The 22,572-nt window shown below is 42.4% G+C and overlaps 3 protein-coding genes across 7 annotated transcripts in view; all 3 read left to right on the forward strand.

Annotated features, from left to right (window-relative positions):
- The window catches only part of dnajc13 (DnaJ heat shock protein family (Hsp40) member C13), a 28,887-nt gene extending 25,179 nt beyond the window's left edge, over positions 1-3,708 (forward strand). For 4 of the 5 annotated variants that reach the window (XM_083936502.1, XM_083936503.1, XM_083936504.1 and 1 more), the window contains 5 exons: positions 83-262; positions 762-902; positions 998-1,141; positions 1,258-1,357; positions 2,662-3,708. In XM_083936502.1, the coding sequence (XP_083792628.1) occupies positions 83-262; positions 762-902; positions 998-1,141; positions 1,258-1,357; positions 2,662-2,759 (663 nt within the window). In that variant the 3' untranslated portion in view covers positions 2,760-3,708. Of the gene's footprint in view, positions 1-82; positions 263-761; positions 903-997; positions 1,142-1,257; positions 1,358-1,656; positions 1,749-2,661 lie in introns of those variants that run through there. The other variant, XM_083936505.1, reaches the window with a different exon arrangement.
- Positions 3,709-5,406: 1,698 nt separating this feature from the next.
- topbp1 (DNA topoisomerase II binding protein 1) lies at positions 5,407-17,241 on the forward strand (the record flags this gene model as incomplete). Its single annotated transcript, XM_083935740.1, has 27 exons — positions 5,407-5,493; positions 5,603-5,737; positions 5,845-5,988; positions 6,335-6,516; positions 6,727-6,920; positions 6,999-7,175; positions 7,325-7,491; positions 7,594-7,757; positions 8,187-8,431; positions 8,542-8,864; positions 9,295-9,467; positions 9,647-9,858; positions 10,051-10,367; positions 10,476-10,661; positions 10,792-10,913; positions 11,142-11,265; positions 11,955-12,113; positions 12,309-12,405; positions 13,036-13,237; positions 13,326-13,555; positions 13,828-13,970; positions 14,094-14,190; positions 14,481-14,644; positions 15,557-15,685; positions 15,800-15,889; positions 16,690-16,851; positions 17,113-17,241. 27 exons carry the CDS (start codon positions 5,407-5,409, stop codon positions 17,239-17,241), a joined length of 4,554 nt encoding a protein of 1,517 aa, XP_083791866.1.
- A 1,838-nt stretch (positions 17,242-19,079) lies between these two features.
- Positions 19,080-22,572, forward strand: part of tmem108 (transmembrane protein 108) — a 46,621-nt gene continuing 43,128 nt past the window's right edge. Inside the window, exon 1 of the mRNA XM_083936059.1 lies at positions 19,080-19,595. The gene's annotated coding sequence lies outside the window, so the exon portion shown is untranslated. The remainder of the gene's footprint in view (positions 19,596-22,572) is intronic.

Raw genomic sequence — 22,572 nt, forward strand, 5'->3', positions numbered from 1 at the left:
CACACACACACACACACACATATATTTTCACTTACTCTGTTCTTACACTAGCAATTTCACTTCTTCCTGTGATGTCCTGCAGGGTGAGGCCCTGGAGACGGTTACCACGGCAGCAGTATGTCTGTTCAGCACACAGGTCCAGCTGGCAGACCAGGTTCCTCCTCTGGGTCACCTGCCTCGCGTCCTGGCAGCGCTCAACCACAGGAACAACGCCGTGCCCAAGAGCTCCATTCGCCTCATCCACGTTTTATCAGACAATGAGGTGAGGAGCCAAATATACATTTTTTAGCTTTCAGGACCCACTACACCTCATTTCACAGCTCATTTTCGTATTAGATTCATTTTTACTTGTCACAAGGAGTACGACTCAGCCTCTGATAACAGATGTCATCAGGGTTATTTCAGATCAGACTTGAAGTTGACACATTTGTAACCCCAAGGCTTACAAGCTGTAGGTGTGAAGCTTGAAAGATGTTGCCATTTGCCAGGTCTGCGGAAAGATTCTGAGATGCATTATGGGAATTGTATTTATATTTGGAGCTTGTACCAGACTAGGGACTATGCTGCATTCACATAGTCTCAGGCAGACGGTAGACATCAACCCAGATATCATTTTAGAGGACAAGAGCAGGATGGTAGAGGCCGGCAGAGAATACTGGCATCTGTAACGCTAACCATCCTTCGTGACAGAATTAATAACCATCCCCCTTACACAACTCTTTGACTCCTTTATGACGCACTATAATTGTTGTTTTTTGCAGCTGTGTGTACGCTCCATGGCTTCTCTGGAGACTATCGGCCCCCTCATGACTGGGATGAGAGCTCGGGCAGACATGGCCGGATTAGCTTGTGAAGCTCTCAACCGCATGTTCCAGAAGGAGCAGACTGAACTAGTATCCCAGGTAAACTGTCACCATTACTATTTGTTTTACTTGGTTGTGTACATCATGTTTGATGACCATGTGAAATTAATGTATTTTATTAATGAACTGAACAGGCTCTCAGAGTGGAGCTGGTCCCATACCTCCTGAAGCTACTGGAGGGCATCGGCCTGGAGACATTAGATAACCCTTCAGCTACCAAGGCCCAGATAGTGAAGGCTCTTAAGTCGATGACTCGCAGTCTGCAGTTTGGTGAACAGGTATGATAGGAATACATGAACAGCAGGACTATCAATCAAAACCACTGAATAATTGTTCAAGATTACATCGTAATGTTTATCATATTTGAAACTCTTTTCCAATCACCACTTTTCAGGTGAATGAGATTCTAGCAAAGTCCTCAGTGTGGAGTGCCTTCAAAGACCAGAAACATGATCTTTTCATCTCAGAGTCTCAGACCGCAGGCTACCTGACTGGTAAAGTATTTCTATAAACCTAACATGCTAATGAACACCCAGCACCTGACATTTTCTTAACAAGCAAAGTCGTTGAAATTATTTTTCTGCCTTTGTTTTAAAAGGTAAGTCTCGAGTGCCTTTCTCTGAGCTGATGTTGAATCTTACTTTTAATCTTAATGCTTTGCTTTATCCTAAAAACCACCTTGTGGCTGACTCCTCACTTGTGCTTAAACCCAGAGACCCTTTCTGTCTCCACGTCCTATAACTTCCTGGCTCTGCCCTACCCTTCCTCTTTGTCCTCCACGTTTCCTCCTCAGGGGTATCCACTCCTTCTCTCCTGGCCGCCAGTAGCCCACTGCGAGGTGGGCTCTAGACTCCTAAGCTGGGCCCTCACAGCCCTCCTCTCTCTTGCTCTGATGCAGGTAGACTTTGACCTCGCTCCTCCTCGTCTCTTAACCTCCATCTTTGAGCCACACTTCATTTTCCAGTCCCACCTTTCCATCGTCAAACAACGTCATTACCATCTTCATCCCCCATCCACCAACTCTTCATCACACTTCATTTTCAGGAATTAACAAAAATCCCCCTGCAAGTTAAAAATGAAAAAGCTTGACCCTTATGCATCACCAGAAACTTTTTTGACTTTTTATGTTTTTGTATTTGGCATACATTTTGACAAGGGTGTGAGTTTTTATTTGATTTACTCAGCTCCTATAATACATCTATAATAAACGCTGCAGCCAAAATACAGACACTGACATCCTTAAGAACAATGTCCCCATTGAAACCTATTAAAACTACAATTTAATTTCAGCATAAAAATCATGCATTCTATTATATCAGGCTTTTAGTCTGTTTTCCACCAGCTTGAGCCATTTTCTCATGTTTGCCCTAAGAGGCAAATGCATACTATTTTCATGGTTTCCTCTCAGGGAAGTGAATGTTGGTTAAAATTTAATTAAGCCTTCATTTTTTTTTAATTTGGAAAACAGAAAATGCCCCCTAGCATTCAGTATGAATGTGAATATGAATATTTGTTAATTACGATCACCACTGAAGTTGGTTAAAAGAGTTATCTCGGCTGAAAGTGGAAAATAATATTGAGATATATATATTTATGGCAGTAGACATTCATCAGAGCAACTTTTTAAAGGGCTGCAAAAGAGTTAAAATACTACAGTCAATCTGATCACTCCTCCTTACATACAGCTGCTGATGTCTTTTAGTTTAGTACGTCATTGTAGCTCACCACCATTGTGCTCCAGCTCCCTCCTGCTGTCACACCTGGGTTGAGTCTTTATCTCTCTTCCTGTCCCCTGTAGGTCCAGGAGTAGCAGGTTACCTTACAGCAGGAACTAGCACCTCGGTGATGCCCAACGTCCCACCACCTGTGGACAACGACATTGGAGACCAAGGCTGATGGACACTCACAGTCACGCTCAGGCACCCAGACTGCCCTGCAGCCTCACGGCCGCAGCTCAGAGAGGGACTGTTCAGCTCCCAGACGAGGGGATGGAGAGAAAGAACGACGGAGGAGAGCGGGCCGTCATTGACCGTCACCAAAATCTCTGCAACACCTCCTCCAGTATCACTCTCCTCTCCCCTTTTACAAATGGCACTCGAGTCTTCATAAACACTTTGAAATTGTTTTAACGGATGACCACATTTGTTTTCTTTCTGTGCTTCTTTTCTTGTTTCTTCCCAATGACACACAGAAGAGTTTACTTTTTGTATGAATATATTTTTTACTCTAGATTTTGTTTTTTTCATGAGAACGACATTGGAAGAGTTGTATTATAGGTTATCTGCCTCCTCTGTGTTGTCTTATTCCTCTCGCCATATCCTGATTGGCTACACTTAAACGAAATACTGAACAGAAGATACTTGGCCTTGTTTGTGACACATTTGTGCACATAACCTATCCATCGTTTACATAAACATGAAATTTACTAGTCAGTAAATGGTTTCTCTTGTGGAAAAAGATAAAAAGAATATCAGAAAATACCAAATCCCTTGGAGTGATGCTGACCTCTTGTCTGGTTTGGTCAGATCCAGTTCGATCTACTCACAGATCTGCTCTCCAAATGTCCAGCCTCTTATTCCTCTGATCTTAATTCATAGTTCACTCTACTCTCTTTGAAGGCTGCCCTTTCTGCCTCACACTTTTCTGAAGTAAACCCCCCACCCCCAGAATGCAAAAAGCACTAGAATATTTATAAGTGAATAATAACCACCGGAAATGAGCTTCTGCTAAGACATGACGAATGACGTTGACTATGATTATGAATCTATGTGAAAGACTAGTGCAATTTGTGAAATGTTCAATGTAATATTACGTATATAAACTTTCTATATTGAATGTACATTAAAAAAAAGAAATCAGTCGCACTTGTACATAAAATTTTAAGAATAAAAGGGAACTCACAGTGTTGTTCTTCTGTATTTACATTTGTCTTTGTCAGATTTCGACAGAATGAGAGGTTTGTTTGCTGATGTTTGAAAAGCAGGAATCAAAAGTATTTCTTCTTGGAAATTGATTGCTTTTATCCAAAGCGTCATTCACACACACACACACTGACAGCAAGATATCATGCAAGCTGCTGGACAACCATCTGGAGCAATAACCCTAACCCATAATCATCTTAGTATTGTTTTGAAATTCACATGTCACTCCAAGTTAACTCATCAGATTTCTACCTGTAAGTTAAATACAAGACTTAATGAAGCCAAAGGTACCACTGAGGTCTTCTTGAATTTGTTTTTGTAGGAATTTGTCAATTTTAGCACTTAAACACGCTTCAATAAATAATGGGCAGATTCTAGTTCTTTTTAGTCTCCTAATATTTACATTTTACAACTTAAAAGTCAAGAGAATGATTGAATAAATCTATAAATAAAGGATTTCTCCACTGGGGCCTTGTGACATAATTCTCACCTTTATGTTGGGGGGGGGGGGGGGGGGGGCACAATTTATTTAATAAATAATCATTAATTGTTATTTTTATTATTTCTGTGTAGGTTTTATAGACCTTTTCAAAGATGTAAACAAACATTCCAAAACAGTCCTAGTTTGTTTCCTGTTGCAGTGTACGTGGATGACATCGACTGACAGGAAGTTAAAAAGGAACAAGGCCGTTGCCTAGCAATGGAATTCCGTTGAAAAGGTTTATAGATTAGGATTTTGGTATTTTCAACGGATAATTAATTTCACATTTAGACTAAGGCTGTTCCTTAGAGAGAGAGAAAATGAAATAGTCTAGACATGGCTTTTAGTTTAGGGTCATATGATTAACATCCAATGTGGGATCAGAATTTGATGCAATGTCGTTAAGACTATAAACCTTTTCAACGGAATTCCATTGCTAGGCAACAGCCTTGGTCCTTGTTAACTACCTGTCAGCTGATGTTCACATACACTGCAACAGGAAATAAACTAGGACTGTTTTGGAATGTTTATGTTTACATCTTTGAAAGTTGTGAACTTAATTCTGGCGCATTTTTATAATAACACTCATAAGTTGAATACATACTGTATAAAAAAGATTTAGTTGCTACGGATCTTTACAACACTGGAGTCTGACGTTCCACACGGTCGAGTTAGAAGGTGACGCCGGAAGTTACGCATTTGGCGCGAATAACAACAACAACTAGAAAAGCTGATATTTTAATATTGCCAAGCGATTATCATTAAAACATCGTAAAATGGATATTCATTTCTTAAATAGCGTAGAGACTAATAACCGCGAGTTGACGATGATATGAATATTAGTTGTATTTGAAGCTTTTTAACGTTATTTCCGCTTATTTGAACGCTAACGTCACTAGCCGGTTCCTGTAAAGTAACATTAAACTCGCCTGCGCTGTCTGTACAGTCGTAAAAGAAGCTGTTGTATTTTGAGGAGTTTCTTGATAACAAGCAATATTAACGCTAACCTTGTTCCCCATGAGTTTTTGACAGTTCACCAATTGGAGGTAAGTTGTCGATTTATGTTTACATTACCGTGAAGGACTGTTTAAAGTTAACAGCCAATCGTTGTGTCTTCCCACTAGTCCTTATTCAGCTGACCATGTCCAAAGGAGACAGGGAAGGCTTCATTGTGAAGTTTGTGGAAAGCAGAGGACAAAAAACAGAGTATGCTGTCAAAGCTTATGAGGTGATTTTCACATTATCAAACATTTTTATTGATGATGACAGTTTTGCTCCTGCTCTAACTGTCTCTTTGTTTGCTGTGGATGATGATGATGTTTGTGTTATACACACAGGCTATTTTGGAGCTGCAGTCTGACAAGTACTTGAAAAACATCGATGAAGATGCAGTTTTACAGATGGACCAGAAGGACAAGTCTCTGTTTGTCTTCAGCAGCTTCACCACACCGGCCTTTTTGCACTGCAAAAAGGTTCCACTCTATTATTTAAATCTGAATTGAACAGGAATTGTTGAAACCCTGGCTGTCATGTAGAGTCATTCTTTTTTTTCTCACTCTTTGTTATTTGTCATGTATAGCTTGGCTGCCGAGTGGTGAGTCCACTGGTGGTGTTGTACTGCCTGCAGCAGCAGCATTGTGTTCCCAAAGCTGAGAAGCCCATCTATAACATGGCCATGGCTGACATCACTATTTCCTGCACCAGTCTAGATAAAGCAGCACGGGTCAGTTCACTGCGTCTGTTGCTTTGAAGGTTGTTGGGATATCTGTTCTCAACCCCCTTTTCAAAGGTGCTGTCTCAGGCAGGGTGGTGATGATGTGGATATATGTTCGGTGTCTGTTTCAATATATATAATTACACAATTTTAGGTAACATAGAATGGAGCTAGTAGGAAATAGGAATATGTTAATTAATGCAGCCTAATCACTGTTGTTTTCACTTAATTGTAAAAGTCTGAAAAGGACAAATTCATGTGAAATTATCCTATCCCAAAATACATACAAAGAATACGCACAGGACATAGCACAATGTCTTCTAAAGTGTGTCTGTCTGTCTGTCTCTCTTTACAGACAGAGGTGATGGATTTGGTGCAACTCATGGGTGGACGGGTCTATCTTGACTTAAATGTATCTGTCACACACCTGATAGCAGGAGAAGTGGGCAGCAAGAAATACTTGGTAGCTGCCAGCCTGGGTAAACCCATACTGCTGCCCACATGGGTCACAGCCTGCTGGGAGAAGTCTCAGGACAGGTATGTGCCCTTATTAAAGCTGACATCTATTACAAAAATATATAAACTGATTTTTGTTATGTTTCCTTTGCCAAATAAACTCTTTCCCACACTAAGGATTAATAGTCAATACTACCATAATTAGTGCATCAAATTATACAACTTTTATTAGAATACTCGTAATAAAAAAAACGTTAGATGATAATTAACATGTTGTTCTGCTTCCTTTAGTCTTTTCAGGTATACTGATCTCCCTATTGAGGACCATCTGTGCCCTGTGCTGCGTGGCTGTACTGTTTGTGTGACAGGCCTCTCCAGCACAGAGCGTAAAGAGGTCCAGCGGCTCTGTGATCAACATGGAGCCAAGTACACTGGTCAGCTCAAAATGAATGAATGTACACACCTCATCGTTAGTGAGCCGACAGGTCAGGCACGAGCAATTCCTCCACAATGGGTTCCTTTTTGTTGCCAGTATCATTGTAAGTATTTGTATTTGTTTGCAGGTCAGAAGTACGAGTGCGCGAGGAAGTGGAATGTGTATTGCGTGTCTCTGCACTGGCTGTTTGACAGCATAGAAAAGGGCTTTTGTCAAGACGAGAGCAGGTACACTGTGGAGCGCAACGCATCAAAGACCACTCGGCCGAAAACTTCCACTCCCACTGGCACCAGCAAAAAGCAGGGTGAGCCACAGACCGATAGTGCACTGCATTTAAGAATGTTACTCTTCATTCTCATGGTGTGATAGGGATTAAGCGCAACATTTAATATGTTGATTAATAGTGTTAGTCTGTAATGTATTCTAATCAAGAATCATGTATTTTAACTCCAGAGGGTCCATCTCTATTGGGCTTGAGCCACATCTCTGTCAATGCTAGCATGACAATAAATGACACCGCCCTCACCAACGGCACCATCAGCCACCTGGAAGCTCCAGACCCCATGGATACTCTGGATCTCACCGTCTGCCCAGCTGATGATATACTGGATGGCTGTAAGGTAAATAGAAGAATGTTCCTTTTCATATAGAATGGATATTTGTTGTTTAATTTGTTTGATAATGTGAAAGATAAAGTTGAGGCTTTACTTCATCACACGCAGCTGTATCTGTGTGGCCTGCCGGGGAAGAAGCTTGAGAAGCTGCGGCGTCTTGTGAATGCTGCAGGAGGTCTGCGCTTCAACCAGCCCAGTGACGAACTCACACATGTGGTCATGGGAGAGCTGGACCAGGACCTCAAGACATTTCTATCCAAAGCAACACACAGGTCTGGACTGCAAATTGTATTACTTTACATAGTATTTATTGCATCCTCACTTATAGTAAGACCATGTCAATTTTAACTTTTCAGCTTACTAAACTATAAAAAGTAGTGAATCATAAGGTCTATAAACAGGAAATATTTTGAGCTGAATTACCCCAAAATGTACATTAAACAATCTGATTGTATTTGACTGTTTCACCCAATGTAATGAAAAATAAGGAGCTACGTAACAAAGTCGCAAAGTGCTGAAAAAAAAAAAAAAGTCCTGTCTAAATGAAAGTCAAGGACATCCTTTCTTAATCTCAAATGTGTTTTGCAACATGAAATATGGTCACAAAGTAAAATATACAGAATCCTGCTCAAAGAATACTGTTGCAACTTAGTTTAGTACCCTTGAGATGAATTAATTCATACATGTTTGTTACTTCCCAGACCCCATGTTGTAACAGTGCAGTGGCTGCTGGACAGTTTCACCAAAGGCAGTCAACTCCCAGAAGCAGGTTACCTCCACCCTGACTGTCTGCCCCCATCTTCTGCTGCTGTATTCATGCCCGCTCATCACACTCCCACGTCCCGGCAGTCAGCTGGTCCCCCTGCAGCCAGTCCAAGCACTCCCAGGCAAACAAGAGCAGAGGAAGCTCTGCTTTCTCAGTACATGGATGATGACCCTACAATAGGTAAGTATCTGTTGTTGAAGAATTAGTTTAGTTTAATTGGACGCCGTTAAGATATTTTACAAAATATAGTTTTATATTGCACCATATTAATCTCACCTTTAATCATCCAGTGGACATGCCCCCACCAGCAGAAGGCAGCAGCAGGAAGTCTGTCAGTACATTTGCTGAACCTTGGGCACCAAACCACACCAGAGGCCCAGAGCCAGACTCAACTCTGCAGGAAGCGAGCGAGGCAGGCCTGTTTTTTGGGAAATGTTTTCTGCTTGTGGGCTTTGGCAGTGAATCTGAGGCCCAGCTCTCTATGCTGGTGTCAGAAAATGGAGGAAGGGTGCTGATGGGCCGCACACGTGTTGTGGCAGATTATGCAGTTGTCCCACTGTTGGGCTGCTCAGTGGAGGCCACAGTGGACGAGGTAGTCACTGATAGCTGGCTGGTAAGTTCATAGAGACCCTGTTTTAATTATGTTATTAAATCTGTTTATGGAGCGGGGTTTGGATTTCACTGCCATCTGTTGATTGGTCAGCTGGTCCAACAAAGGGGCAATTATTTTGTTTTTTGTAAATCTTCTTTTGATAGAGGGGTTCTTTGTGTTGCTTCTCTCATTTTTGAGGCACTACCCTCAGTTAATCTATCAACAAAAATAAAATCAACAAATTGCTGCTTTCCTCTGTTGCTTTTCCTCTTAAATTGAATATGTTGCACAAACACTTTTTTTTAAACAATTGGGCAGAGCAATAATTTTCAGCATTAAAGAATTATATTGCATTGATTTGAAATGCATATTTGTTAAGTTTTGTGTGCTATGATGATGTTTCGTAAGCTTGATACCTGACAGGTATGCTTTGCTCTTGTTGATTTTTTAGGCTATGTGTGTGGAGAAGGAGTGTGTTCTGCAGCTGTCCTCCAACCCTTTGTTCACACCCGTTCCTGTGATGGACGGACGTTTTCCTCTCAAAGGTTGCGTTCTCTCTGTCAGCCAGTTCACCGGAGCAGAGAGGGAGTCTTTGGTGGATTTGGCCAAGCACCTTGGAGCCAAGTACGCTTACATTGATGCCTGACCACGCATGCTGTTTTACTTTTAGGCAACATTTTCTAAATGTTCAGAGCTGCAGGAGTGTTTACCCCTTCTAAATCGATGTGGATGTGTAATTTGGTCCAAGAGCCTAAGGCAAAGGCAAATACCATCTCATATTTTATTTTTTTTCCCTCCTGCAGTGTCCAAGATTACTTTGTGCGCCTGGCCAACCAGAAGAAAGGGATGCTGGCCAGCACTCATCTGGTTCTGCAGAGCCCTGAAGGCACAAAGTACCAGGCAGCAAAGAAATGGGGGCTTCCAGCCATCACCATGCACTGGATACTAGAGTCTGCTCGGACCGGCCAGATGGCAGAGGAGGGACGTTTTCTAGTTGACCTGCCACCCTCCCCAGGTTAGAAAAGTGTCTCGATTAAAACCTTTATGTTTGTTTTTTGCATTGGCTGGATAGACAATATGATGGAGAGTAATTATAGTAAATTATCAATGTTTTTTTTTTTTATCTGCGAGATTATTCAAAAGGTGATTTGGTGAGGCCTTTTTGACTATATATTTGATCCTATGCTTTTTTTCCCTTCATCTACAGAGAGGGATGATGAGAGTTTTGTCGGTGGCTCCCAGAAGCCAGTCATGCCTCCACCGGCATCTTCGTCTCCAGAGATCCCTCTGCTGGGTCCCCAGAGCGGTAAAGCCGTTACCCCGCTGGATTTAGGTCGCTTCCAGAGCAAAGTGTTCCGCTCTGTGTTGGACGAAATGAAACCCAAACAGGACGTCAGCACCCCCAAACCAAACCAGGAGGGCGGTAGAAGAAACCCCCTTCAGAAGGACCCCTCCCTGCAGCTGGACACCCCCTCTCGTTTCCTCAGCAGAGACCAGCTGTTCAGGCCCTCCTTCAACGTCAAGGTTGGGACCTGAGACTAGAAACATTATGTTATTGGCTTGTAGCATTAAATTGTGCATTGATATTTGATAGATAATCCTGTAAATACATGGACTGTTCCTTTTGGTAAGGATGCACTGGGAGCCTTGGAGACTCCAGGGGGGAGATCCAAACCAGGAGAGAGGGCGGAGACTCCACTGACTGATGTCATCAACAGGAACCTGAAGGTGGCACTCGCCAATAGCACCAGAAATAACACCTCAGATGCGCAAGCTATCTCTGCTAGCCCCCAATTTACCAAGAAGACTGAGAAGGAGGTAAACTAAAATATATTTTAATACAGTATGCATGTTTGTATGAATGATCTCTATTAATCCCAGAAACCTTAATTGTCATCCTATTATATTTTATTATATTTATATTTTATTTATCAAATTTGTGTTTAAGGTCCCAGAAAAAGAAAAAGAAGCTGGCCCTCTGACTGGTGTTGTGATTTGTGTGGGAAAGAAGCTGAGCAAAACGCAGGGCGAACTCAACGCCACCGCTGCCTCGCTAGGAGCTGATTTCAGGTATTCAACACATTATTTACAAACTTCAATTTAAGGATGGGTTAATATTTTGTCAAGTCATAAAATAATCCCCACATATCCATATGTACCGACGCCTCAGCAACCTGTAAGCAATTAATGTTCTTACGGGCGTGTCAGGAAGGTTTTTAGAAAGGCTTCAGTAAATATTGATGCAATTAATACAGACAACTCGTTATCAACATGTTGTTATTATTAACTTGTTTTTAGGTGGGCCTGTGACGATACAGTGACACACTACATCTACCAAGGCCGTGTGGGGGACAACACCCGGGAATACAGAGGAGTGAAGGAGAGAGGACTGCATGTGGTCTCCCAGTGCTGGCTGCAGGCTGTACGTCCCAGTAGCAATAGAACCCGTACTCCACTATATTAGTGAACTTTTTAAAATGCACCCCATAGGAAGATGGTAAAACTTTTTACTTTTAGTTAGGACACGAAGTGATGACTGTTTTCAGTTTTTATTCATCATCTGGTAACTTTGTGAATTTATTGATTAATAATTTAGCATTTTTGCTTGAAGAAATGAGCCGTTAATTAATTGTTTCAGCTCTAAAATTAATGAATGAATGAAAAGTACAAACAATGTGTCAGACTGTGACAAACTCATTCATAAACCACAAAGGAAAAGATAAGAGCAAAAGATTGAAGCTCAGTCCTCAGGTAAAATATTTCTGCTGACATTGGTTTTACAAGCTTGTAAAGAATGTCTTTAAGGATATAGATAAAATGATTTTAAGATACACTTGATTTAATTTGGGATCTTATTTTCATGGTGGTAGGCACTGCTTTGTATCTCCCTGTTACCATCCAGTATTCACTCAGCGCATTTCACCTGGGGGGAATAATTATCATCCCATCATCAACAACGGAATATTTAATCAAAAACAGCTTTGATGTTGTAATTTGCGGACAGATGGGAGTTTCAGCTATGTTTCAGTTCATCATCATTTTATTCAATTAACTCTTGTGACAGCTTTAATAAACTCCTATATTATAACAGATATTTACTTTCTTTTGCAGTGTGCTGAGGAGCAGAGGCATGTCCCGGAGTCTCTGTATCCTTTCACCTACAACCCCAAGATGAGCTTAAACCTCAGCCAGGTGCCGAACACTTCTCAGAGGTCTCCACCTTTCACACGAACCCAACTCAAAGATATCGCGGAGGTAAAAGGTGACAAGGTGGGTCTAACTATGTAAATTCACCTCTTTGGCCATGTGTATTGGGTCTGTAAGATCACGTTTTTGTGAGACAGTAGCCACTGTTCTGCAGGAATCAATATTTGATGTTATTAGAAACGTCTAATAAAGAGGTACCTCGTTAATGTCTTGTGTGATTATCTTTCAGTCTAATTTTGTGTTTAATCTTTCCCTCAGTGTGAACACGCTGCCACAGAAGAAGCTGCAACGTTGCGTCGTGTAAGCGATGGAAGCGCAGATCAAGAAGAGATGAATGATGCTGCAGAAAGAAGTGGTGGGTGTCTTTTTGTTTTTTATTACCACAAAGCTTCAGCGTATTATTGTTTTAAATATAATTTGTGTATTTTTCCCCTTTTATTACAACACAAAAATGACAAGACGAGACAGAGTAGACAAAATAGAGCAACCGTGAACTCACAGAAAACGTGCATATTTGATTTTCAGTTTGGTTGATGCCCTAAATGTTAGTGCCCATGTTGACACCTCCCCCTCTTAATATGTTCAATAAAGGGTCCCTAGATATTAAGAAACCTCGGGTGGGCGTTGGACAGAATATACTGAATTTCCTCAAGGTATAGACAGGAAACCATATCATTTAGCCATTTTTTAAAGCAAGGAGGGGAAACTGATTTCCACTCTCTCAGAATAGCTCTTTAAGCTGTGATCATACCAAACATGAGGGCTTGTTGTAATGCTGGAGGAAGAGTCAAAGAAAACCTGGAGCAACACAGTAACAAAGAAGGGCAATCAGGAATTAGTCTGCTGTATGTCGCTGTACAAATGAAAGATGTCATCCCTGAAACTCCAGATGTCCCGGTTCCTGTCACTCCACTTTTACTTATCACAGGTGCTTCTGCATGTTCTTGATAGAACCAATCTTGTGGGTGATATCTCTTGTGTCCAGATATGTCAGAGACTCTAGAAATGAGAGAGAACCTGCAAAGACAGCTCCAGGAGATCATGTCAGCCACCAAAATGACGACAGGGAGGCGCACTTCAGTACGACTCAGTAGGATGGGATCAGGAGGGGCCGACTCGGGCCCCAACACACCTGATGCGAGCCGGTTCGGGCGCTGTGGGGGTAGGCGTACACTGGAAGCGCTGAGGTAAGGAAGCCGTGTGGTGAGAAGATAATTAGTTTGTGTTGAAACTTTTAACACTTGTTAATTTAACCTCATTCTGTCCTGATTTCAGGGTTAGCAGAGAAGCAGCTATGGACATAAATACAGAGCCATCTCAGAGTGAACAGATCGTTTGGGATGACCCTACTGCCAGGGAGGAGAGGGCCAAGTTAGCTGATAATTTACAGTGGCCTGGTAGCCCCTCACAACACTCAGAGCCCCTCGCACCTCCACCGCCTCCCACTGCAGAAATCGTCCCTCAGTTCAAGGACTCCATGACGGACTCTGAGCTGGTGGAGATGGGTAAGAGATCCAACCATCTCTTTATCGTTAGCTTGGAAGCTAATTTGAAACTTGCTAGTGGTAACTAAGAACCTAGGAAGGACTTTACCCACAAACCTATTGATGGATTTGCATCTTAATTCGGTAGAGAACTCTCAAATTGGTTTAGTTATTTGCCCACATCTGAGAAGAGTAGTTTCACCATAAACATATACCCTGAAAATACATGCCTTCTGACATACTGTATGTTCAGTTTTAATGAATAAGACTTTTACTGTAATCCCTGTATCCAGCTGCCTGTGATGTCATCGAACAGCACATGGGCCAGAGAGTCACAACGGCTCCAACAGAGGAGCCAGAAAATGACATCCTCACTCCTAAAGCCCCCAGCATCGCCTTCCCTCTCGCCAACCCCCCAGTAGCACCAGAGCCACAGGTGAAGACTCATGTTTTATATTATCAACAAGATGTTTACACATTATATACACTGTAAAATAAATGCTATATTATCTCTTTTAAAACAAGCTACTGGTGCTAAAAGGTTGTTTCCTTTTCTCAGGAGGAGCATGAGGAAGAAAAGCAGCCCCCCAGATTTCAGCTGTCCTCCCTCAGCCCTCAGGAACGCATTGATTACAGTCACCTCATAGAGGAGCTTGGTGAGTCGTCCACCTAATTAGGCCTTTAAGAGTGTGTCATCATGCTGCAGTAAAAAAGAAGAGGAGCTAATCCCTGATGATTAAAAAAGAGGAACTGCCTCCAGAGTCTGGGAATATTTCCTCCTGCAGATGTTTCCTGTTTTCCTGTTCCACTGCTCACCATTAGTTGAACCACTGTTGAAATGTACCGTATATGTATATCTAACCAAGATGCATCTAGAAAGAGATCCATTAATATCTATATAATCTTTCTTTCTTTCCTCTCTGTCTATTTGTGTTTGGTATTTTAGGTGGTGTAGTCTTGGACAGGCAGTCTTTCGACCCCAGCTGCACCCACATCATCGTAGGGACTCCTCTGCGCAACGAGAAGTACCTGGCAGCAATGGCAGCGGGCAAATGGATCCTGCACCGCTCGTACCTGGAGGCCTGCCGCTCTGTGGGTTGCTTCATCCAGGTCAGGATCTGAAGAATTTATGTTTTAGTGCCTCTACTAGACAACTACTAAAGTGTAATTCCTGCGTAAAATCATCCCATGGTCTTTTTTGGCACTTACATACATCAAATAAGCTGTTGAGACTATTAACTATTAATAACTATTAACTATTAATAACTATTAACGGAGAAATCCAGGAGAGTCACCAAACCTCTGCAGTAGCATGATAAGAGTCCCTACACATTAACTGACGCACCAACAATGTAGTTAGTGAACCCGGAGTTTATTAAGAGTGTTTTGAAGGACTTATCAACTGGCCCCTGTACCAGCTCCTCTCGTAGTAAAGTCAATTACCAAAGTCAATCCAAACGGGAGGAGCCTATTGGTGCTTCTTTTTATGTGTAAGGACTCTTCTCATGCTGCTGCAGAGGTTTGGTGTTATTTTGAGCAGTATTAGTGGTTAAAAAAGCTGTTTTAATGCCTTCACCATACTGCCCCGAGCTAATCAGTGTTAGCCACGTCCGGCTGAAATACACTTTAACACTCATTCAGGTATATGCAGTCGTTTTATTCACCCTGCAATGACAGTATTCTTATGGTTGGGTAAATGTGTAGCATGTCAGTTAATGTACTATTGTCCCTTATACTTGCCATCAGGGTTTGCATTTGCTGTGTTCATCTAAAAATACTGTTTTTGACAGGTTTGTTGCTGTAATATAATTTTGATTAAATTGACAGAAAATGGGATGTTTGGTTTTCTAAAACCTGCTAATATTCAATATTCAATAGCAACTAATATATATCTTTATATATTGAAAAATACAAGTAAAAATTAACTCTGCTTTATTAGCTACACAACCTTTTTTTTGTTGACTTAAAGCGTTCCAAAGCTGGAAAATATCCACATTTCTATAAATCTGTGTGTTTTTCAAGGAGGAGGAATATGAATGGGGCAGTAGCTCCATTCTGGATGCGTTGCCCTCCATCACCTCCCAGCAGAGGAGACTGGCATTAGCTGCCATGCGCTGGAGAAAGACCCTGCAGGGTCGCCCTGAAGAGGAGGTACGTACAGGCGCATACGCACACAGTTAACAGAACAGTCCTAATGTAATTTGTATTGTATTGCCCACTGCTTGATATTTAAAGAATACTAAGCATTGTTTTTCTGTTTTTCAGGGAGCCTTCAGTGGATGGACGGTGATGCTGAACATCGACCAGAGCAGAGAATCCGGCTTCAGGCGGTTACTGCAGTCTGGCAGGGCAAAGGTTGCTGCTTGTTTATTTGTTTTGTGAACATCATTTGTCCTTTTACTGATCACTGTTGCTATTTTCATATCACACAAACGGCGAACTGTTTATAATAGCAGGGTATTTGTTCCATGTGTTCTGGAAGATTTCAGTGTACCGGACAAATGGTTTTAATTCTGCAGCCTGCGTCTTTGTGTCGCTAACTTCCTCTTCGGGCAGTTTTCGTACACATATTATTGCAACTTAAGCTTTTTTATTTATTGTGATGTTTATTGCAACTTCAGTAACATCTGCTGCCTTCGTTCAATACAGCACAGATTCAGATTCGCTGTGGGTGGGAAATTGTGTCAGAGAGAATGGCCACCACACACAGAGAGGCTGCATACACTTACACTTATTTAAACAATTCCCGGAAAAACGGAAGCACCGTATCAAATAGAGTGATTTTCGTTTGGACAGCATCTTAGTAAGTGGCAGTGTAGAGACTCTCCCCTGCTCACACTGGTACCTCCAGGGAAGGGTTTAGCCTCGGCGGGAAGTCACCCAGATCCGGACACATATTGCCTTGTGATCAGTTAAGTTCGGAGATGACTCCTAAACAACAGTTACAACCATTAAATATGACATTTGTTGTTTTTTCAGACACAGCCACTTACCTCAGCTATAAATCACTGTAGGAAACCATGAAACATAGCAATGTAGGGAAGGCTACTTTGCCAATCCCCCTACCGCGCTGATGAAACCATGACCCCTCTCTCATGTATTTTTTCTGGAAACATGGTGAAGCCATAGTTCAAACCTGTGATTTCTCTCTCTAGGTCTTGCCCAGTCCCTCCCCTTCCTTGTACAAAGAGGCCAGTCACCTGTTTGCAGACTTCATGCGGCTGAAGCCCGGAGACTTCAGAGTTGATGTGACGGAGGCTACCTCCCTCGGAGTCACATGCTTGAAGCCAGAGTACATCGCAGACTACCTCATGCAGGTTAGTGGAGCTTTTGCTATTGATTATCACAGGATATTATTGTGAATAATGGGAAATCTTAGATCATTTCGTTGTAATGTTCATGTAATACCTGCGTGCGGGAAGTGAACTGTGGTATTAGTTTTGAAAAAATGGATCCCAACAAGTGTTTTATTCATATATTCTGACTATTGTTAACACTTTAAAATATGCCCACTGAATGACATAACACAATTTCACATGTCTCAGGACTTCTAAATGACCCTTTTTTTCTTTCCACAGGAGCCAACCCCACCTATGGAGCTGTACTTCCTGACTGAAGCTCCCTCTGAAGAAACCCCAGACACTCCTTCCCGTAAGCGCAAAGCAGCAGTAGACGACTCCCGGCTGAAAAAAAAACGTCTGACCTGAAACGTCACCACTAAATGTTGTCATTAAAATTCACATTTCTGTGAAAATGATTGTAAATAAGATTTTTTTTGTATCTCTTATGTTAAAAATAAAATGAATGTAGCATCTGTTTTGACTCCCGGGCATCTTAAATCAAGTGCATCGCAGTTTGTGAAGTGCACTGTGAGACTGTAGCTGTGATGGATGACTCGATGACGGACTGAAGAAAATGTCTAGTCATGTTTTGTAATTGGGTGCAACGATGTTCTCCGGCCTGTGGAGGGCAGTACATCTTCACTGTGTGACTCAGGCCTGTGTTGAGTGATTTCTCAGCAACAGATTGAGAACTTGAGTTTCTAATGTGCTGTTTTAATTTATTGCAAAGCTATTATTACCAGGTATAATAAATAATTGTATTTAATTTTATATATTAACAATAAACTACTCTTCCTGCCCGTTTCCAGCAGCTCTTTCCTCGTAAAAAGTGAATCAAATTAATCCTTGTTGATCTCCCTTTTCAGTAAACACCAGATTTTGTTTACTCTTTGTCAATTCAGGCCTTTGGTTCGAGCGATGTGCGGTTTCATAGCAGGGTGCCAGCTGAGGTTAGATGCCCCTGTTGCCTTCCATATGGATGGATAAGTGGTTTAACCTCATAATAGATGGACCAGCTGACGGCCTCTCTGTTTGAGAGGTCTGGGATTAGAGGAGAAAGAGCCGTACTGACAGAGGAACATGACTCAGGCTGCTGGGTCCAGGAGCCCTGGGCCTCCAACAAAGTAAAGAGTGGCTTAAGGTCATTTGTAGAGGTTAAAAAAAAAACACATGCATAATTCACTTGATAGTACTGTCAGTTATTAGATTAGAACACTGGTTCACAACCTATATGTTATGGTCCATTAGAATGAAGCAACCGCATGTTCCAGTGGTTTTCAGATATTTACATCTAAAAATGGTTTGTCACGTGACCCCTTCAGTGGGCCCTCGCCTCAGGTTGAGAACCACTGAGCTGTATCACTGATCGAAAGTCTTATGAAATGGTGAGTCTTTTTTAGTACAACTCAAACTAAAAGGGTTAGAAAAGCCATGATTTAATCGTCCGATTTATTATAAAAAAGAAAAAGATTAAATGTATCTGGGTAAAGAAGAAGCCCAGTGTAGCCTGCAGGAAATATTATCTTCATTATGATTTATTATCATCTTTAACTATAATGCTAATGGGATGAGTAAATTCCAAGTAGAGCAATCCTCCCTCTTTCTCCTACCCTTTAAAATATGACTCAGAGGATCTGTGGAGCAGGGGTGAATATGCTTTTAAATGATCCACTCCTCACTTTCCTCAGCCATCTTTATTCCAGGAGATTGTTTTATTATTATTGATTTGTTTTGTTATAGATTCCGGAGCCAAATCATGTCTGGAAATTGCTTCTTTTGGGTGAATAAAAAGAGAATCTGTAAGAGCTGGCTCTACTGTCGATGGCTTAAAGGATTACTAATTAATCACCCATTTCACATAAATGTGTGATGTGCAGCTGTCTGTCAAAGATCCTGCAGCTTGAACAGTGTCTGCAGCAGTGCACCAGAGACAAACCGTGTGGAGGCTCAGTAGAGATGACATGGCAGAGTATCAGTCACAGGTGTTGGCTTTGGTCTGTTTGTCCACTGAGTCAGTGTATCTGAACTGTTTTCAGTCAACAGGTGTCCCACGGGCTAATCCCCCACTTTGTTGACTGGCAGGAAGCCAACAGTTGAGTTCCATTGAGTCTTTATTCCGTCACCCCGCCCCCTTGCTCGCCTGTAAGGTAACTTTGGGGTTTCTCTTGTCGGGACAGTTGGGGTTGAGCACAGGGAGGGAGCACGACTCTGAACGGGGAGGCAACTCTGCAGCAGTCCTCATTAAAATTCCCTGTCCGTATACACTCACCACGAAAAAAAACCTCCGTTAGTGGGTGGAACCGGCGTCCTGCGCGCCTCTTTAATTGCGCACCACGCATTAACGAGCGACCACGGGCCACAGTCTCCATCAGCGGTGATCGGACGGGGATCACGCTGCCTTAAGGCGGAGAGAGTTGTGCTTCATGTCCCGCTATTCACGGCGTCAAGGCTGAGCAGGGGGGAGGGAGGTGGGCGCAGAGTCCCGGAGAGGTCCAGCGAAGGGTGGCGCCCTATACGCTTCTCATCCAGCGGCTGGACACGCTGACACGGTCCGCTCCTGCAGCAGGGCTTCACTTGGCTTCTTTCTGCAGCTCATGATTGTGTGACACTGGCAACATGTGCGCCTGCACGGTGTGAAGTGTGACACGGCGGCTTTGGGGCTTTCATTTCCCTCGGATACGCCAAGTACCCGACGTTACGGCGCACCTTGTGTTTAATAGGTAAGTCCATCAGTTTATTTCTCTACTCCGCACCAGACAGCTCAGCCTCTACTGTGCACCTGTAGTGGGATTCATTGATCGTTCAGTACACCTGCGCATTGATGAAGCTGAGTCTCCGATTTGTTGAAATTCTGGATGAAGGTCTCCAGGCAGTTATGAGCAGCAGTGACAGAGCATCAAATCACTGCCAGTGCTGCATCCAACTCACCGATCCACAGTATATGGCGTCCTGTTGGTCCAGAACATCATCTAATGCTTTGCATGATGTAGAAGTTGAGCTGCTGCTGGTTATTACTCTAGAGCCTTCATTGAAAATTCTAATTTCACTGGAAAGAAATGAATGTGTATGTTGGATTCATGTTTAGTGTGGGATACAACGCTGCCAGTGTCTCTCTTGGCAACCCCCAAAAAAGAAGTATCATGGTCAATTAAGAAAATGTGCTCTGAAGTGTTTCATTAGACTTTGGCTGCCACTTAGTTCTTGGAAAGATTCCTTGGAGTGCTGGCTGCGGTCCCAGTTTATTTTCAGTATAGGGTTGTTTACTTCCAAAAAAAACAACCCAAGAAGTTTAAAGTTTTTGGAGAGTCATCAATCTTGCAGCTTGAGGATCTTTGCCTTAAGTGCCCCTCAAGTGATTTATTTTTTCAGGCAACATGGCAGCAACAAAGCAGATAATAGGAGAAACTCTCTTAAAAATGTAAGACCACCATGAACAAACTGGCGTCACCAAATACCCCATTCAAGTGTGGAGCTTCAGCTTTGTTCTCAAGCACGGCGGGATCATATAGAGTAAAGTGCGGACTAATTGAACCTGCCAGCCACTCTCTCCATTGTGCTAGGAATGTTTGGTTGCCTGTTCTCCACAGAAACCCCCCCCGTTCCTTTGTTCTGGGGGACAATCCTCCAGTGCCATGTGTGTGCAGTGGTGGGGGCAGGGAGAGGGGTCAGCGGGGGTATTGACATCTGTAGCTGACAGCTTCCTCGAAGCGCCCTGACATGCTGTGGTACCATGAATGGGTATTAGGGAACATATGAGCAAAGCACTTAACAGTAATGAGGACATTTATTCCTTGTACTCGATGCTCGGGGACCCGGTGATATATGTGGAGAGACATCAGGTCGTAGATTAAAGTTCATCATGAAATGCTTGAATCCAAATCCTTTTGTTTTTTCAGCAACTTTTCACTGAATTGAGGTGGATTGACATCGTTTGAGGTTTATCTTAAGTCTCATTAACAGTATAGTCCCAAACCTAGGGCAGAAACAAGTAGTCGATTAGTTGATCGGGTATAGTGATTGTGTTGGAGTTGGACAGTTTTTGGTTAAAGTTTAAATTTTTTATTTGAACTACAAATATAAAGGATTGTGTTATGTTTAAAATAGCATTAATGGTGTAAAACTAAAGTCCAACTTCCTGCTTCTATAAAAGAATAAGGTTTTAATCATTTACTTAAGCTTTGGCTTCACAACAGTTCTTCGCTGCAAACGCTGGGCGCTGCTGGTCGTCCAAATTAATATCAATGCTGTCAACACATCCAGGACCGTACTTCAGTGCTTTACAAGAAATTGACGCGCTTCAACAACTCCAAAACATAGAATAAAAGCTCCCTAATTTTGTTTCTGCGTGAACGCCCGTGGAAATATGTGAAAATTTGTTCTTGGATTCTTAAATGCCCAGGAAAATGACTGCATCAGGCCAGGTGAGTCTGGATAGGGCCAATACCAGCGGATGGCCTACGAGTGGGGACACTAGATGCTAGTTGTCACAATCATTTGTCAAACAATAAGGATTAAAGTCTACAGCTCTTTGAGGCTGCTGTACACTGGCTCAGCAGCCAAACTTATGGTTAGCATATAATGATTACCACGTTCACTATCTTTTTTTTTGCATTTGCTATGATTCGCTAATTAGTACAGCTGAGGCTGCTGATGATGTTATTATTCCTGATGATGTTACTTGAGGTAGAGTTAAGGGATCACCAAATGTGTGAGAGTTCATCCTCTGGCGAACGTGAATGTATTTGCAAGATTTCATGGTAATCCATCCAGGAGTTATCAAAGAATTTTACGTGAAATGTGGCACCAGAGGAAAACCTGTATCATTTTAAATCTAATACTTTCAGGCAGTAATTTAAAGACATCAACGACATCGACTCTAAGAATATGCAATGTGTATTTTTCTATATTTCCGTGCATTTTATAGACTTAGCAATTGATTTATAGAAAATTACCCAAATCTGAGCTATGTCCTAATGGGCTTCACAGTCTGTATAGAACACGACCCTCAATAATTTGACCCTTGACCTTAAAAAAACCCATCGTGAAAGCCCTTAAAGTCAAGACCAGATGAGTGACATTAAGATGATTTGCCTATAGGCTGTCACTGACAAATCCTTCCAATTCTTTCTGATGTTGCCCTGCATGATGGAGGCCAAAGTGTGCGTCAATCTTTCACATTCTGTCAACATTAGGATGAAGTTTTTGAGGGTTAGAGGCTGAACAATCTCCACAGCTGCTCTCTTATCGCCACTGGCAGGAAAAGTCTACATCAACACTGAAAAACACACGGAAATGATCAGCTTTCCCATCCAAAGCAGCAGCCCTCCCTTAAACAAACGTATCAAGGGAAGTTACAGGAAAAGGGAAAATCTTGTTTCTGACTCTTGCAACAGAAAGTCTGAGCTGACGGGGGAACTGTTGGGGAGTGTGGCCATGACGGTGTGAGCGGGTTTCATGCTTGTAAGTAAGCATCCCTCATGACTGGTAGAGAGTGGTACACCGTGAGGTGGAATGCAGCCCCCACGGGCCCCTCATGCTGCACATTTTGTGCTCAGGATGGACTTCGCACCTTCGTCCGGCCTGACGAAACAGGATCAAACAGGATAACCTAAGCAAAGGGAGGAAAAAGCCGGGCCCGTGCCTTTGCCGTTTCTTTTCCTGTGTTTTCTAAATGCCACACAGTATTAACGAAGGCCC

This window comes from Echiichthys vipera (genome assembly GCF_963691815.1).
Source record: "Echiichthys vipera genome assembly, chromosome: 21".
NCBI lineage: Eukaryota > Metazoa > Chordata > Actinopteri > Perciformes > Trachinidae > Echiichthys > Echiichthys vipera.